The 16,278-nt window shown below is 44.9% G+C and overlaps 1 protein-coding gene across 1 annotated transcript; it reads right to left on the bottom strand.

The window, feature by feature from the left end:
• Nucleotides 1-994: 994 nt before the first annotated feature.
• On the bottom strand, nucleotides 995-15,684 carry LOC307269761 (putative ribonuclease ZC3H12C; the record flags this gene model as incomplete). Its single annotated transcript, XM_080052791.1, has 6 exons — nucleotides 15,594-15,684; nucleotides 3,582-4,429; nucleotides 3,309-3,448; nucleotides 2,896-3,130; nucleotides 2,622-2,728; nucleotides 995-2,529 (listed from the first exon to the last, which is right to left on the bottom strand). Exons 2-6 carry the CDS (start codon nucleotides 4,346-4,348, stop codon nucleotides 995-997), a joined length of 2,784 nt encoding a protein of 927 aa, XP_079908917.1. The 5' UTR covers nucleotides 4,349-4,429; nucleotides 15,594-15,684.
• Nucleotides 15,685-16,278: the final 594 nt, after the last annotated feature.

A 16,278-nucleotide genomic window follows, 5' to 3' on the forward strand; every position in this document is an offset into this window, starting at 1 on the left:
GTATCAAACAAAGTTTATCTCTGTCTAGCATGGAATCGGCTGGGATCAGCTAGAGACAACAGAAGAAATCCGTTCAATACATGTCTACTAAACATACATCATGTTCGATTTACCGATGTCCACATGTTCTCTGTCTGTAACAGATGCCAGAGTTGAGCCAAAATAAAGGGCCAGAGAGAGAGAGAAAGAGAGAGATGTCCCTTACTAAAACTAAGGTACGCACGACAGGGTCACCCATCTCTACAGCTACAACTCAGACCAAAATACTGACATCACCTCCAATGAGACGACCTCTATCTTTCAAACAACCATTTTTTTTACCATGGAAAAAACAACACACAGATAGATTATTATAATACACAGACCTCGGTCCAATCTAGTATGTGAAGACACTGTTTGACTCACGTCTGTGAGGAAATACAGTGCACAATGCACATAACGTGTGTACGTAGAAAGCTGAATCTGGCCATAAACATGATGCAATTGATTAAATAATCCTTCATATATCAATTATATTCGTAGTATGCACCACCAACTCACTAGGTCATGATTTGTCTGTAAAACAAAAAACTAAAAGTGCCTTTTGAATAAGATCTTCATGTGACAGTTGCATCAAATAAGCTCCCAAATAATAAATAATAGCGAATAACTGGGCAGGTCTAGGACAGTCTCTACATAGTCGCACTTTGTCAAAGATATATATTTCAAATGACGTCTCTCTACACTCTTTAATTTGAAGTTGATTCAGTTGTCGCTGGGCAGTGACCACAGCTGAATATGGATTATCTTCAGCAGTTTATGTCCTTGAAACCTTTGCCATTTCTCATTAGGAACGATCAAAAAGCATTCTAGAATGTGAAATTCAACCATGCAAACCCAACATGCCTTCAAATGTTTCAAAGGCAAATTCCAGTTTACTAACTGGCAGCTTGCAAATTCATATTTCTCCCTTAACTAATGTTTTCTAATGGAAGATGACATGTTCCTCCATTCTTCAGTAGCCTGTTTGCGCCTTCTCTGCTAAGATGGCGGCTGCGAGCTGCTGTGGGTCCGTGACGTGGGGGCTCCGAGCCATGATGCGGCTCACCAGCTCCGGGGGGAAGATGTTACACAGGTTGACGTACACTTTCTCCCTGGTGTCTTCGTAGCGACCATGTGCCGGCGACTCTGGGTGATGGGGCATGTAGGAGGAGGGAGGAGGGGCGTGGGAGGGCAGCGTTAGATACGGAGCGCTGGACGGATGGGGCGGGTGGGGAGAGTGGGCTTGAGGAGGGTGGTTCATGTAGTGAGTGGGGGACGGGTGTAAAGCTGGGTGAGAGGAGTGGTGCTGGTTGTAGCTGTCCTGCGCCCACGGGGGGCCGTGCCAGGACGAGTGGTGTGTGTCGGGCAGACTCTGATAGGACGACTGCTCGTACCTGGAGGGCAAGGGAGGCTGCCTGTAGTACGAGTCCCAGCCGGGGAGAGCTTTGGTCCGGTGGTGATGGTGCTCGTACAGATGGGAGTCTGACACGCTCTCCCCTCGAGTGGGGGCCAGGCAGCGGCCCAGAGGAGAGCCAGGGGCGTGAGGGTTGGACTGGGGTAAGGAGTGGTAGTCACCTGGGCAGCTGGAGCGCGCAGTGAGGGGCTGGTGCTGGAGGTGAGGGGGCAGCGGGTAGAGAGGGCGTTTAGGGGGAGCGTCTGGAGGTGGAGGCTGATCGTGAGAGCAGCTCTGCCTCAGTTGGTAGCCGTGCACTGCGTTGGAGGAGTGGCTGTGTTGGATATTGGTGTAGTCGGCAGGATGGAGGCCGCAGAGTTCGTGGCTTGAAGCAGCGTGGTGCGGATACAGGCGACTGTGGGGGTTGGGGTAATAGACGCCGTCTTCCAGCATTGTGTCCGGGGGGCACGCGGGACACGAGCGCTCGCCGTACGAGTCGCAGCTACTGCCGCAACTCACGCTGCTCTCGCTGCTGCACTCGGAGCCCGCAGAGCCCAGCCGCAGGTCTGTGTCGTTGGGGAAGCGGCAGTCCGGGCTGCGTCTGGAGGAGAGGCTCAGGCCGGAGTAGGCACGCGTTACAGAGTAGTAACTCAAGTCTGGGGACTCACAGTGAGGGTAAAGGTCATGGCTAGGGGCTGTTAGACCGTGAGGAGTCGGTGCTCTGGACTGTTGGTCGTGGGGCAGACTGAGACCTGATTGGGGGCCGCCTCCAGGGGCCGGGGACATGGTAATACTCCCACCGTAGCCACTGCTTCCACAACACATGATGTTCTTCTGGCTGTCCGCCCTCCCTTTGGCCAGCAGCTTCTCCTCTGCATCACCGTAAGACAGAGCTCTTATGCTGGGGTCCGACTGCCTCTTGGTAGCCCCTTTCTTTGGCTCGATGCTGCCCGCTGGCACACTGTGGCTCTTCACCAGGCCGCTGTCCGTCTGGTTCTTGGCAGTGACGCAGGTCTTGGCGCTGGCTCGCAGCTCGTCGGCCACCGCGCGTTGGGGCTGAGCGCCTCTCTCTGGGTGGTAGTACTTACACTTGTGGCCGTAAGTGCACTTCTTTCCTGGAAGCAAAGACAGAAAGTCTCATTTTCAGTTTTTCGTTCGTTGTGTATGTATACAGTGGGGTGGATGTTGTGCGTTTTTGTGTTCTCACCGTATGGGCAAGGCTGCTTCTTCTGCTCAGGCATGACGGGTCTTTTCCTCAGGAAGTTGTCTAAGCTGGGGCCGTGACGACCAAGAGGGTCATCTGGGGGCATGAATCTGAGAGACAGTTACATTACTATAGGTTTAAGACCAATGTCGTATTGCTAAATTGGTGCATATTCTTTGAATGGTAAAGGGGATTTAGGCAGAATTCTTTTGACATCAAATCATCAAAATCTACCATATTGACGGAATCTGCCCCAGACGTATCCACTTCTACTTACTTGTCATTGACGAAGGAATACATGAGCAGCCGTTCATCTATGAACTTCTTCCACTCTGGCTTCTCATTGGCCAGGTCTCTGTAGTTGTCGTTGGATACGATGATGCCGTCCGACTCGTAGGCCAGCTTGACGATGAAGCGGTCGTCGTAGCAAACCACGCGTCGGCCCTGAACGCGGCGCGAGGGAGTGAAGACCAGGATCTTTTCCTTCTCAAGACGCCGCAGGGTCTCCTGATCTGTGTAGGAGGGGTTGGCGGTAAGGACGAGAAAAATCAACTGTTTGTTGTGTGTGTGTGTGTGTGTGTGTGTGTGTGTGTGTGTGTGTGTGTGTGTGTGTGTGTGTGTGTGTGTGTGTGTGTGTGTGTGTGTGTGTGTGTGTGTGTGCGTTAGTGTCAAACAGCGTCTTGCACTTACCTGTTATCGGGGCGTCAGGGCGGGACTGCTCTTTCCTCCACGCAGGCACAAACACTGTGATGTCATGGTGGCCACGCTCTAGGAACCAATCAACAGCCAGCTGGATGCCCTGGCAGGAAAACACTTCCTTGTTGCCATGGCTTTGCGACATAGTGAAGTGGGCAGAAAGTAAAAGAAAATGAATTTTCAATGCTTATAATATGGAGTAAAAGGCTACTGTTAGATGATCAATAAAGGACATGTGAAAAGGCCCCAAAAACGTCGTCCTCTCACCTCATGGCGACATTACTGCCGTCCAGCACAATGGGCCGCAGGTTGTCCTGGTCACACAGGGACTCGGAGGGACACGGGGAGTCTGACCTCTGAGAATCCAGCAGCTCAGAAGAACAGGCACAAGAGGAGGAGGAGGAAGAGGAGGAGGTAGAGGCTAAGGATCCGGCCGGGTGCTGCTGCTCGCTGTCAGACTTGGTGCCCAGTTTGACCAGCTCCCCCAGGATGTCGTTGATGAGGGTCTCCGGGCCCAGCTTGGACAGCACCAGGCGCACCGTCTCCTCAGAGTAGCCCAGCTTCAGGGCAAAGTCCAGCTTAGCCTGGTATTCCTTACCAGCGCTTTCGGGTTGCGTTGCCGAGGGGTCGGATGTGGGTTCGGGTGGGTGTTTACACGGGGAGCTGGGGGGCGATTCAGGGGTTGCGTCTTGTTGGAGTTGGGATGGGGGCTCATCAGGAGGACCCTCCGTGCCTAAGTCTACGCACTGGGTCCGACAGAGAGGCTGGTGGGTGCTCTTGAGGTGAGTCGACCCCAAGTCTACTCCGTCCGGGTCGGAAGATGGCGACGGCTCACACTCCAGCCCTGTGTTTTGCTCCAGAGGAGGGGGGGACTCTGCGGTGGTGCCCTCCCCCTGCTCCTCCATAGCAGGAGGGGGTCTGTCGGAGCCAGCCTGCCGCTCGGCCCCGGCGGTCGCTACGTGGAGATACTCCAGATCCAGCTCCAGGTCGAGGATGTGGCCCGCTCCTGCCTCCACATGCTCCTTCTGGCCCATGGATCAGTCACAGACATCCAGCACACAAACAGGGGGGCGTACCACTGCCCTACGCTCTCACAAAGATCCACTCATCACGGCCTAAAGGAGAGAAGGAAGACTGGGTGATGAGGGACATGGAAATGTAGGTCCTAAATGACGTACTTTACTACTTGGTCTACCCGATAGCGGGTTCTAAACCCTCTGGAGTCCAGATTAAAGGTGAAGTGTGTTATAAAGGTGTACGCCTAATGTCCGTATTATGACAACCAAACGGATAGACACTGGAGAATTTTAATTTAAATAAAGATGAAGTGTGTAGTTACGGTGTATTATGACGGCATCTAGAGGTGAAAAATCTAGATCGCTACACTCCCTTGCTAACTACTCCTGTTTGGAGAATTTACACAATGTAGTGGCCTTCAAGGACAAGAAGCTAGTTAGTTACTGAAGATGGCATCATCCATCACTGCTTCGAGTCTTTCACAATATCATGTAGTGATGAGGTGAAGATGTGTTTAGTTATTTATTCTTTAGTATTTTCCGGCAGACATCTACAAGGCTTATACAGAATGAAGTTCACTGATAATGACACAATGGAAGTAAAGCAGCAGACAGCTTGGATATGACATGTCCTTTTCAAACTATAAGCCCTAGTAAACAAAAATGTGTTGTTATCTTTGCTGAAATGACCCTTGCAAGAATATGATGCCTTTAAGGAAACTTGGTAAATCCTTTAAGAGACACTTCAAAACTAACTTTGGGGTGGACGATTAAACTAAGCTGTTTGTTGAAAAGCAACCGCAGACATGCTATGCCCTGGGAAATAGTTTTTTTCAAAGTGAAAATTTGCATTCAGGCTGTATTGTTACATGATAAATTTAAGTCAACACACGGACTGTCATTTAGGCAAATCTGACTATTGACTTCTTATTTTCTTAGGAAAATGTTTCACCTAAGCCCTGTTTACACTGCAGGGTCAGCCCTGCAGTGTTGTATACACTGTGCCTGTCCCGGGGTGGTTGGGGACTCGGTCGCTGACACAAAGAGCTGATGGGGCCCCTTACCCTAATTGATGAACTCGCGCGTTTTTTTAGTCTAGCTTTTTATTTTTTTTTAAAGGACCACGCCACAGCGCATTATGCCAAAGGGAAGACAGAGGGTGAACCGTTTGGAATAAAAGACCGTTAGACAATATTGGGCCGACGCACCCCACCTTCCCCCATCACATTCTATCTGGCAATTAAGGTCCATATGGTGCTTCTCACTCGGGGGTTGGTGGAGTCACTCTTTAAACGGCAAAAGGGCCACCCAGCCAATCCACAAGCAACCAGGAGCTTTGGGTCTGGTCAGGCTAATCTGATGAATGCCAAAGGTTGAGCTTGCACAGTAATCACATTGAGAACTTTGGGGAAAGATTATCTGAGATCATGAAACTGATATGTTCATTCTGAATACAGGTCGACCCTTTAATCAGGCCGATCAATGGTATTTTGAGAAATTCAACATCAGACGATACCTCAAGGCCCATTCAAAAAGAAGACAAATAATGTTTCCAGACACTGGAGACAGCACAATCAGTATTGCTGCTGTGGAGCAATGTGATTGCTATTTTAAGATCAAACCCATATATTTACCTTGGTTTTTCTTTTCAATAATTACAGACGTCTGGACAGAAATCCCTTATAGCAATATTTCACAGAACCAAAACCAGGGAAGGCCTAGTGCAAAAGACAATGCACATTTTTTGAAAAATGTTTCTGTCTACATATACACTGCGTTCCAAATTATAAGACAAATTAGATTTTCCAAGATTTTCCTAAATAGTCGATGCAAATCACAGTCAGTATAATTTTCAAGTCATCAACCATTAGAGTATATTTCGAATTTTATTGAACAAACCTCCCAATGATAACAGTATTTTTTTCAAAAATAAAAAAATCCAAATGCACTGTTCCAAATTATTATGCACAACAGAGTTTCAAAACATTTTATAGGTTGTAAACAACTAAAAATTGTCATTTGTTGAATTTGCAGAATGTGGAGGTCATATTTAGTGAAATCAAAAGCTATTTCAATCAAAAACATCTTAACAGGCCAAGTTACATGTTAACATAGGACCCTTTATTTGATATCACCTTCACAATTCTTGCATCCATTGAACTTGTGAGTTTTTGGAGAGTTTCTGCTTGAATGTCTTTGCAGGATGTCAGAATAGCCTCCCATAGCTGCCGTTTTGATGTGAACTGTCTCCCAACCTCATAGATGTTTTGCCTGAGGATGCTCCAAAGGTTCTCAATAGGGTTGAGGTCAGGGGAAGATGGGGGCCACACCATGAGGTTCTCTCCTTTTATGCCCAAAGCAGCCAGTGACACAGAGGTATTCTTTGCAGCATGAGATGGTGCATTGTCATGCATGAAGATGATTTTACTACAGAAGGCACGGTTCTTCTTTTTGTACCACAGAAGAAAGTGGTCAGTCAGAAACTCTACATACTTTGCCAAGGTCATTTTCACACCGTCAGGGACCCTGAAGGTGCCTACCAGCTTTCTCCCCATGATTCCGGCCCAAAACATGACTCCACCACCTCCTGTCTGACGTTGCAGCCTTGTTGGGACATGGTGGCCATTCACCAACCATCCACTATTCCATCCATCTGGACCATCCAGGGTTGCACGGCACTCATCAGTAAACAAGACTGTTTGAAGATGAGTCTTCATGTATTCCTGAGCCCACTGCAACTGTTTCAGCTTGTGATCATTGTTTAGGGGTGGCCGAATAATAGGTTTATGCACAACTGCAAACTTCTGGATCCTACACCTTGAGGTTCGCGGGACTCCAGAGGCACCAGCGGCTTCAAATACCTGTCTGCTGCTTTGTGATGGCATTATAGCAGCTGCTCTCCTATTCCGATGAATTTGTCTGGCAGAAACCTTCCTCATATTACCTTTATCCGAACGAACCCGTCTGTGCTCTGAATCAGCCACAAATCTCTGCACAGTACGATGATCACACTTAAGTTTTCGTGAAATATCTAATGTTTTCATACCTTATCCAAGGTATTGCACTATTTGACGCTTTTAGGCAGCAGAGAGATCCTTTTTCTTTCCCATATTGCTTGAAACCTGTGGCCTGCTTAATAATGTGGAACGTCCTTGTTAAGTACATTTCCTTTGATTGGGCTTACTTAGCAAACTGATTATCACAGGTGTCTGAGATTGATTTCAATGATCCAAAGCGCCCTAAGACACAATACCATCCATTTAAAATAAATACAAAAAATTAAATGTTTATGACACTTAATTCCAATTTGCATAATAATTTGGAACATAGTGTATATTTAATACAATTTATTTAAAGTTTGTTTACTATTATTAAATTCCTGTATTTCATCAAATGCATTTTAAATTGGCCAACCTGCTCTCTTAAAAAATATTGGCATCAGCCATTAAAAAAACCCATACCAGTCGACCACTTAGGCCCAACGTTTCAGCATGTATGGAATTTCCAAAGAACTTCCGCAGCTATACAAGGAAATACATTTCACATGGTCTGTTTTATTGTCTGTGAACACACCCTTCAGGAGGAAACAATGTTATCAAATTCTACAAATGCAAATGTCCGCCTCACACCTAAAGGCCGTCGGTTTGACTAGTGTTTTACAACCAACTCAAACCCCTGTTATCTGGACCAGACAGATGATGGAAGAAGGGGAAGTGACTTAAAGATGGAGGGAGGGAGGGAGGGAGGAAGGGAGGGAGGGGGCGGAGTGAGTGCGCATTTTATGAAAAAGGGGGCTGCCTAGCAACGCGGTTGAGCTACTGTTGCTAAGCTACAGCTGTTGAAAGCATTCTCCCCTGTCCAATGCCAAGACAGAGGCTGCAGTTTTCAATACACACACACACACACACACACACACATACACACCACAGAGAATAAAAAAGGTCTGGTGTGGGGGAGGGAGGGGCTTAAGTGTGCCTCACTGGCAGCCCAACCTGCCACCCAAGACAGCAATAGAGTGATTAGGACTGGGACCTTGGCATTAACCAACGTGGGCGTGGATGGTGCCCAATGCACAACACACCAACCAACACAGACAAATGAACCACGTCTTCCTCACAAAGTGACTCATACTCTTTTATAATAGGTCCATGCTCGTACTGCTCCTGTGTATGTGTGGGGGAGAGTGGGGCCATTGGGAACATTTCATGCGAACTCTACTCCATTGTGGCCCCTGAGCTGACACATTCAAAACTACCTTTCCATTTCAGTTTCTCCAAAGGCTTGACATCATCCAGCCTGAGCACATTACAACAATGAGGATGAATTCCACCACCAACCACTCCCCAGAATGAAACCAGTTCAGCTTGGTTCTGCTATTCAAATGAGGGCTGTGTACCAGTCATTAAAAGGGCTAATTGCCATGCAACTTAGTTTTCTGTCAATATCATCATACACATTCTGTCTTTACAATTGAAATTCCTTTGGCTTCACATACAGTATAAATCATTCAAATGAATGTAATAGGAATAATGCTCTGTATTGGTATATGACAAGTTGAGACATGGGAATTGAATTTTTAAGAGAAAAAGTTGGACCCGGGCATCCTTCTTTAAAACAGTTATGCTCTTGGTACCAACTCAAAAGCACCAAGGACGAAAAACTGTTGAGATTTTGTATTTTTTTGACAAGGTAGCTCCCAATGTATGATGGGATACATTAAGAACAATGCAGGCTACTGAAGAAATGTCACCATAGGGTTGCAAATAAAATAATTTATCTTATTATTGGTGGTTTTGCTGATCATTCTCTAGACATATTTAATTGTTTTGTTCATATTATGTCTGAAACTGTCAAAAATATATTATCTGGAGTTTTCCAGAGCCCAAGTTGACACATTGAAATGTATTGTAATGTCTGAACAAGCATTCATAACCAATAGAAAGGCTGTTAAATGTGTGATCTGGTCTGTTCATAAGCTATAGGATTCAAAAAGTCTTCCAGTGTGGTCCAACGTCCCAACGGCAGAGTGAACTCGGAGCACCTCATCTCCAGACCTGCAGGAGAAGTGGGTGCATCTTTCAAACATCAGTGGGGCCCCACACACACACACACACACACACACAGCAGCAGCAGCGCGTCTGGCTTCTGATGGAGGCAGCGGCAATGAATATGTAACACAGCGCTTTGTGTGTGGATGCTTTGTGTAAAAAGTGTGTGCAGTGGGTGAGGGAGGGGGTGTTAGTGAATGTGCATGTGTGTGTGTGTGTGTGTGTTTGGGGGGGCTGAATGGTTTAGGGGTTATGAATTGGGGAGGGGGAAGGGAGTCTGTCTGTGTATCACAGCATGACCCGATACTGTTCAAAACTTATTGTAAAAAAAGAAAAAAGGGGGAGGAGGGGTGAATAATCAGTCAGGGCAATACAGTGTGTGTGTGTGTGTGTGTGTGTGTGTGTGTGTGTGTGTGTGTGTGTGTGTGTGTGTGTGTGTGTGTGTGTGTGTGTGTGTGTGTGTGCATCTAGATGGCGCGCTATGGGCTTTCCCCGCCACCAGCAGGGCAACAGATGTCGGCTGAGCGGTATTCGCAACTGGTGTCTCCCTTTCTCTCTCTCTCTCACACACACACACACACACACCCTTGTCTCTTCACAGCCAATAGAATGAGAGTAAAGACGCAGCAGGACAGTCACTGACACACACACACACACACACACACACACACACACACACACACACACACACACACACACACACACACACACACACACACACACACACACACACACACACACACACACACACACACACACACTTACAGTCAGATGTGAAAGTTTGCACACACAAATTTCCAACACCAACATCTTTAGCCAAAGCACTCTTTGCTTCATCCAGCCTTATATGACCCTAGAAAGAAGCATTCTTTTTTATACCCTCCCTCACCCCATCACCCCTTCCCGTCAACAGAGTTTTATATCAACACAGATCACACTGATGACTACAACACAGGTGTAGTTCAGTCAGTGCCACAAACCATTAGGAGTAAGGGCCGCACACCAGAATTCCTTAAATGTAGTTATACACTACGGCCCCTATTGAAATGCAAGGGAATGCAGTGACTGGTAGGTCATGTGAGTTAAGCATTTAGGCAGGTGAGCTATGTATGCTGCTGCTAGCCAAAACAGGCTACTTGGATAGGAGCAACTTGTCATCCAGGTAGCACCGCCATAGCATCCTATCAATGGTCCTATAGTACGAGTGGGACAGGTGTAGTCACAAGGCACAGCTCAAAGGAATGTCCTTCAGTGAAAAGAATCCTAAAATAGTGACCTTTCAGAATAAAAGTCAGGTTTTAAGGCAACTTACCGGAGCCATAAAAGCATCAACAAACAATGATGAACAGGACTTTGATTGGCTCATCTCTGTAGATTTAAATCCTTCAAAATAAGATTCAGGTGAGGAAAGAATGTCCCAGGATAATAGAAAAAAAAAGTGCCAAAGTTTCCACAGCAGCTACGTCCGAGTCTGAGCATCCGACCCCAGCCAAACACCTCTGTCCTCCACGGGCCGAGCTGTGTGTGTGTGTGTGTGTGTTTTCTGTTTTTGCTTTCCAACCCCCTTACAGGAGCAGACGAGTTGGACAATGAGTGGCAGAACAGATGGAGCCCTCAATGTCTGCCATTCCCTCACTTTGAGTGGCTGCTTTTTCAACCAATCAGAAGGGAGGGCGCCTGTCAGACAAGGCGGGAGTAGGAGGGAGAAATGGCAAATGCCTGCAACACCCAGTTTCCCCAAGGCACGCTTTCTCAACGCGCACCAGCACACACACACAGACTGACATAATGCATTCCCTGACAACAATTCAATATGCCTAACCCCCACACATACACTAACCCTAATATATAACCCAATTCATGGCGGAACCTTAAAACCTACTGTTAACCCTCAAACAGCCCTTAAAGGCATGTCCCAAAGTGAGAAAATGTCCACTTTCTAAAAATGTCCTCACTTCTAAGGTCTAAAATTATAATCTCACATGGTTTTCACAAATAGAGTTATAAGTACAAACAGAGACACACACACACACACACACACACACACACACACACACACACACACACACACACACACACACACACACACACACACACACACACACACACACACACACACACACACACACACACACACACACACACACACACACACACACACACACACACACACACACACACACACACACACACACACACACACACACACTCCTCCGTCTGAAAGGGCTTCCCCTGTGTGGCGGGCGAGGGGTGGGTTTGACCCAAACAATGGAGGCACACAATGGGGAGGCTGGGGAGGGCAGCTGCAGTGTGAGGGGGGCTGCTGCTATTACGAGCCCCTCAGGGCACAGCAATGGAGAACACCTGGCTACAGCCACACAGTCACTCTCAACTCTTTGTCTGTCTCTTTGCTAGTGGTAGTGGTGGGGAAGGGGGGGGGGGGGGGGGGTCAAAACAGAAAAGAAAAAAGACCTTAAAGGCTGGCCTGAAAGACGAGCGTGGCATTTAAGAGAGTGCGGGAGGAAGAGAGGAGACTGTGGCCGGATTGAAAGGGTGAAAAGGACAAGTGTGTGTGTGTGTGTGTGGCGGACATCAAAAAGTGTTATGTCCCAATGAGTGTGTGGAGGGGGACATGTTGCTCATTGTTTGCAGCACACTTAGGGCAGATGATTCGGAAGCGCACATCTCTTCCTTTCTGTCTTTTGTGTGTTCACGCAGGCTGTCTGTGTGCAAATAATAATAATAATAATAATAATAATAATAATAATAATAGAAAGTGAATGGTTTTATTAGAAAAAAGTTGCGTTCACATTCATAGGATATCCAAGGCTACGTAACAACAGATGTCAGATTATACAGTATGCACAAGTGTTACTAAGCGCTTTGTAAAACGTGTAGGCAGTATGGATAAGTTCAAGTAGGGAAGTGCAACAAGTGGAAAGCAGCAGCATTTTGGATAGAGTTTAAGGCAAATACAAGCCAGCAACAAAGTTAAATAAAAATACACTATGAAATAGGACTACCAAAGTAGTACTAGACTAAATATTGTACTAGATCTCCCTTTGGACAAGCACGTGCAAGTTTGAGTTCTCCGACTCATGTTCAAATATATGTAAATAGGGATGGGTTTTGGACTGGGAATATATTGTTATTGTCATATTTGGTAAAATAAAATATATATATAATTTAAAAAAAATAGCATCAAATCCTCACACTTTAAAACTAAAATATATAAACATGTATCCTATTCAGATTAATTGATTAACAAAATATTCATGGACTTATTTTTGCAGCTGTATTTCAATATTTGAAGTTGTAATGTAAACTAAATAAAAATAGATGTCACCTTGCAGAAACCAAATAAAACTAAAATAAAAAACTAAGTGTAAAAAAATTATTCTATTTAACCTTGCAGAAAAGGAAAACGAAAAATGTAATTCACGCCTTTTAGAAATACTAAAAATGAAGTCTAAAAAGGAGAAATAAGAACAGCGTCTTTTTTTTCTTTCTAAAATGGTATAGAGCAAACAATAACCATCAACGAATCAACCATTAATGAAAATGCTTGTCTAATACAACCCTCTCTATACATGACCAGGCCTCTACAGTACATTTTAAATAACCCCAGAGGGCATAGTGTCGGCCCACACAAATATATCCATGCAGACGGATACGATATCCAGCAGAATCTATCTTGTCAGTGTGAACTTTGGCGTGTAATCACAAGTGACAAAAAGCAGCCATTGTATTTCAGTGTGCACTCCTCGCCAAGGTAAATAAACCTCCGTCCACTGCAGCTATATGCAGGAGGGAAACAACCGGGCTGATAAAACCAAAGGAAAGGAGAGGAGAGAGTGCAGAGTCAGATAAGGCCGTGTAGCAACAACAGCTGACCTGCCACACACACACACACACACACACACACACACACACACACACACACACACACACACACACACACACACACACACACACACACACACACACACACACACACACACACACACACACACACACACACACACACACACACACACAGAGTATAGAGCACTCTGTGGGCCAGCTGTCGGAAACAGACAGGTGTGTAGCAACAGGATGATCCCTTCTTTGTTGTTTTTCTCTCTCTCTGGAGACAGAATGCAAACAATAAACACACGCGGGCTACACAGAGTTCAACAATGGCAAAAGATCAACTGCTGTAAGGCGGAACAGAGAAGATAATGGATGGATTTGTAGACGATTTGAGAGAGAGTTTGTTTCATTTTGCTCAAGGGTTGCAATTATTTTACTTGGTTCGTGGAATGTCAGAAAACTGTAACATTGTTAAGTATGCCCCACAGAGGATTCCTAAAACTCAAGGTGACTTCTGGGAATGGCCCTCTGTATCTGGAGAAACAGTCCTAACAGAAAAAAACAACAACAAGGTTCAACAAATCCTCACAACTCAGAATAGGACTTGAACGATGAATTTATGGGGGGAAAATAGTTGCAGATCAGCTATATTTTTTGGATATCATTCCCCCTGAGACCTTTCTTTAAACCTGGCAGGTGAAAACGAAATGCTAAAAAATTATGCGCGTGAACTATCTAGCTAGCTTGTGGACGTGAGCATCATTCCAATCAATGCTCACAACACTGAACACATGATGACACGTTGGTTGAAGAGCCAATGAAATGAGGAGCGACTTTAACTTTGCGAGGGTTGATCACTTTTATGGCTGATAAAAGTTGGCCTTGTCCACTGAATGGTTAAGATCCCATTAACGGCTTGGAAATACTAGTCGATTAAAATATGTTTCTATTGATACTTTTACTCTAAAAAACATACATGTTTATTTATTTAGATCATTTGCGATTAAGTTAGTGTATTATCTTTGTAATTAAATGTTCATTATTCCATAAAATATCCATTCATTTTTCTGAAATTAATTCATATGTCAAGTAACCATGACAAGCGTAATACATGGTGGTCGCAAAATGCAGCATTTAAAATAAGATTTCGGTATTTGAATATAATATTATGCATTCCAAATGGCTTTTATTTACTCAAAATCTTATTTCCCAATTAAATTTGCCTTTATATATAGATTGAAATTTGGCAAATTTTGGTTTTTTTCTGAGTGTCCTTAATTTTAGTCTAGGGACTAGTCTTTTAGAAAAAACTTGTTTAAACAACAGTGGAAAAAATTCCTTGAGCACATCGTTAGTTGTAAGCTTTAAATCCTGTATCAAGATATATATACTGTATATACAGTATGTATATCACACACAGGCAGATCTGTTACAGTCCTCTTAACTCTAAAGTCAGGGAAGACAGACACGTTAAAAAGAGAAGACAGCTGCTGCATCAAAAAGCCTCTCATCCTCAGGGAGCCACTAGCATCCATTGTGTAGCAGAACCATAGATGAGCAGAACACACAGCTGTCAGAGAGAGAGAGAGAGAGAGAGAGCATACAGACAGGTGGAGAGAGGGCACAGACAGAGGTTTATAGTGTATCCCATTCACAAATCCCTAAAAAAATTTAAAACTAGTGGGAGAGGCCAAGGCCATGTAGATATCTCACAACTGGCTAAATCGGCCTGGGTTTTCCACAGAAATTTTTTTAAACACGTCCTATCAATAAAATGTATAGCCTACTATGAACTTGTTTAAATTTATTTAGAAAATAATATATATATATTTTTCCTTTTTCCCCTTTCTAGAGTTTAAAGGAATAACAAAATAGTAGGCTATAACAAAATACCAGGACAGGTTATAATAAAATTGTCTATTTTTTTTCAAGTTTAGTTAAGGTTCTAAATACATTTGATCCTTACTATTTCAGGCAATGGTGCAGCATATTGTTGTAGCATAGCAAAAAGAAATATACATTTAGACTAGGCTATTTATTTATCTTTTATATCAATTGGCTGTATCGGGAGGAACAATTTGAGCAATACAATATATTATAATGCGCCCTTTAGTCAAACAAATGGTAAACAACACAATACATAACATCCCGCCTGTTGAAGGGGATTACGAGCTACAAAAATTACATTATGTGTGTTTGTTTTGGGTGGGAGCGCGCAGGCTGGGGCGCGCGCACGGTCACTGCAAAACCAACGCCGTTGTCACGACCTCCCCTCCCTGCAGCTTTCTCCCACCACCACCAACCAACCTGTGGCGAACATAAAGAGCCAGTCCGCACAGCAGACGCGGTATTCGGACACTCACCTAGTCATGAAGGGCCCCACCGCTGCTGGAGCATTTGTGGTCGAAAAGGTGCAAATGTTTCCATCACATTCTGGCGACGCAAAAACATCCGGCTGTATTTGCAGCGTGACCCAGCCAAAGTGCGTCAAGTCAGAGAGAGAGAGAGAGCGACCAGGCGACTTTCTCTCTGGCGGTTCTTCAAAATAAAATAAAATTAGTGGTTCATTCTCAATGACCTTTTTTTTTAAAGTATACGTTGAAATAAACGTGACATATGTGACACAGTTCGTAGACTTGTAATTTTGTAATAGGCTAAACCTTACCTTTGCTTGGCAGGGGACAGTGAGAGACATAACATATTGACGTAATAAATGATGGTTATTCCGCGAGCTAAAGCGTAAAGCTATTCAGTTTTACCTTAATAACTTCCTTAAAATACATTTTCTATTTGAAAATGTACCACGTATCCCTAATAAAAGGTCCTAAAATACTTGTAACCCATCGTTAAACTTTAAGGAATACATTTTCGGTGTAAACAGGAAACTATATTGTGAAGTATCAAGGCTAGCTTTTCTAAACTGCTTGCGAGGTGGGATCATAGATAGTGGGATGGTGTCGTGAGCATGGGTCGTGAGGCGCGTGACGGCGCCCTCCTGTGGTAAAAATAAAGTAGTGCAACAGAGAGAGACCCTTTTTATCGTTACGT

The sequence above is a fragment of the Ammodytes marinus genome (genome assembly GCF_949987685.1).
Source record: "Ammodytes marinus genome assembly, chromosome: 24".
Taxonomy (NCBI): domain Eukaryota; kingdom Metazoa; phylum Chordata; class Actinopteri; order Uranoscopiformes; family Ammodytidae; genus Ammodytes; species Ammodytes marinus.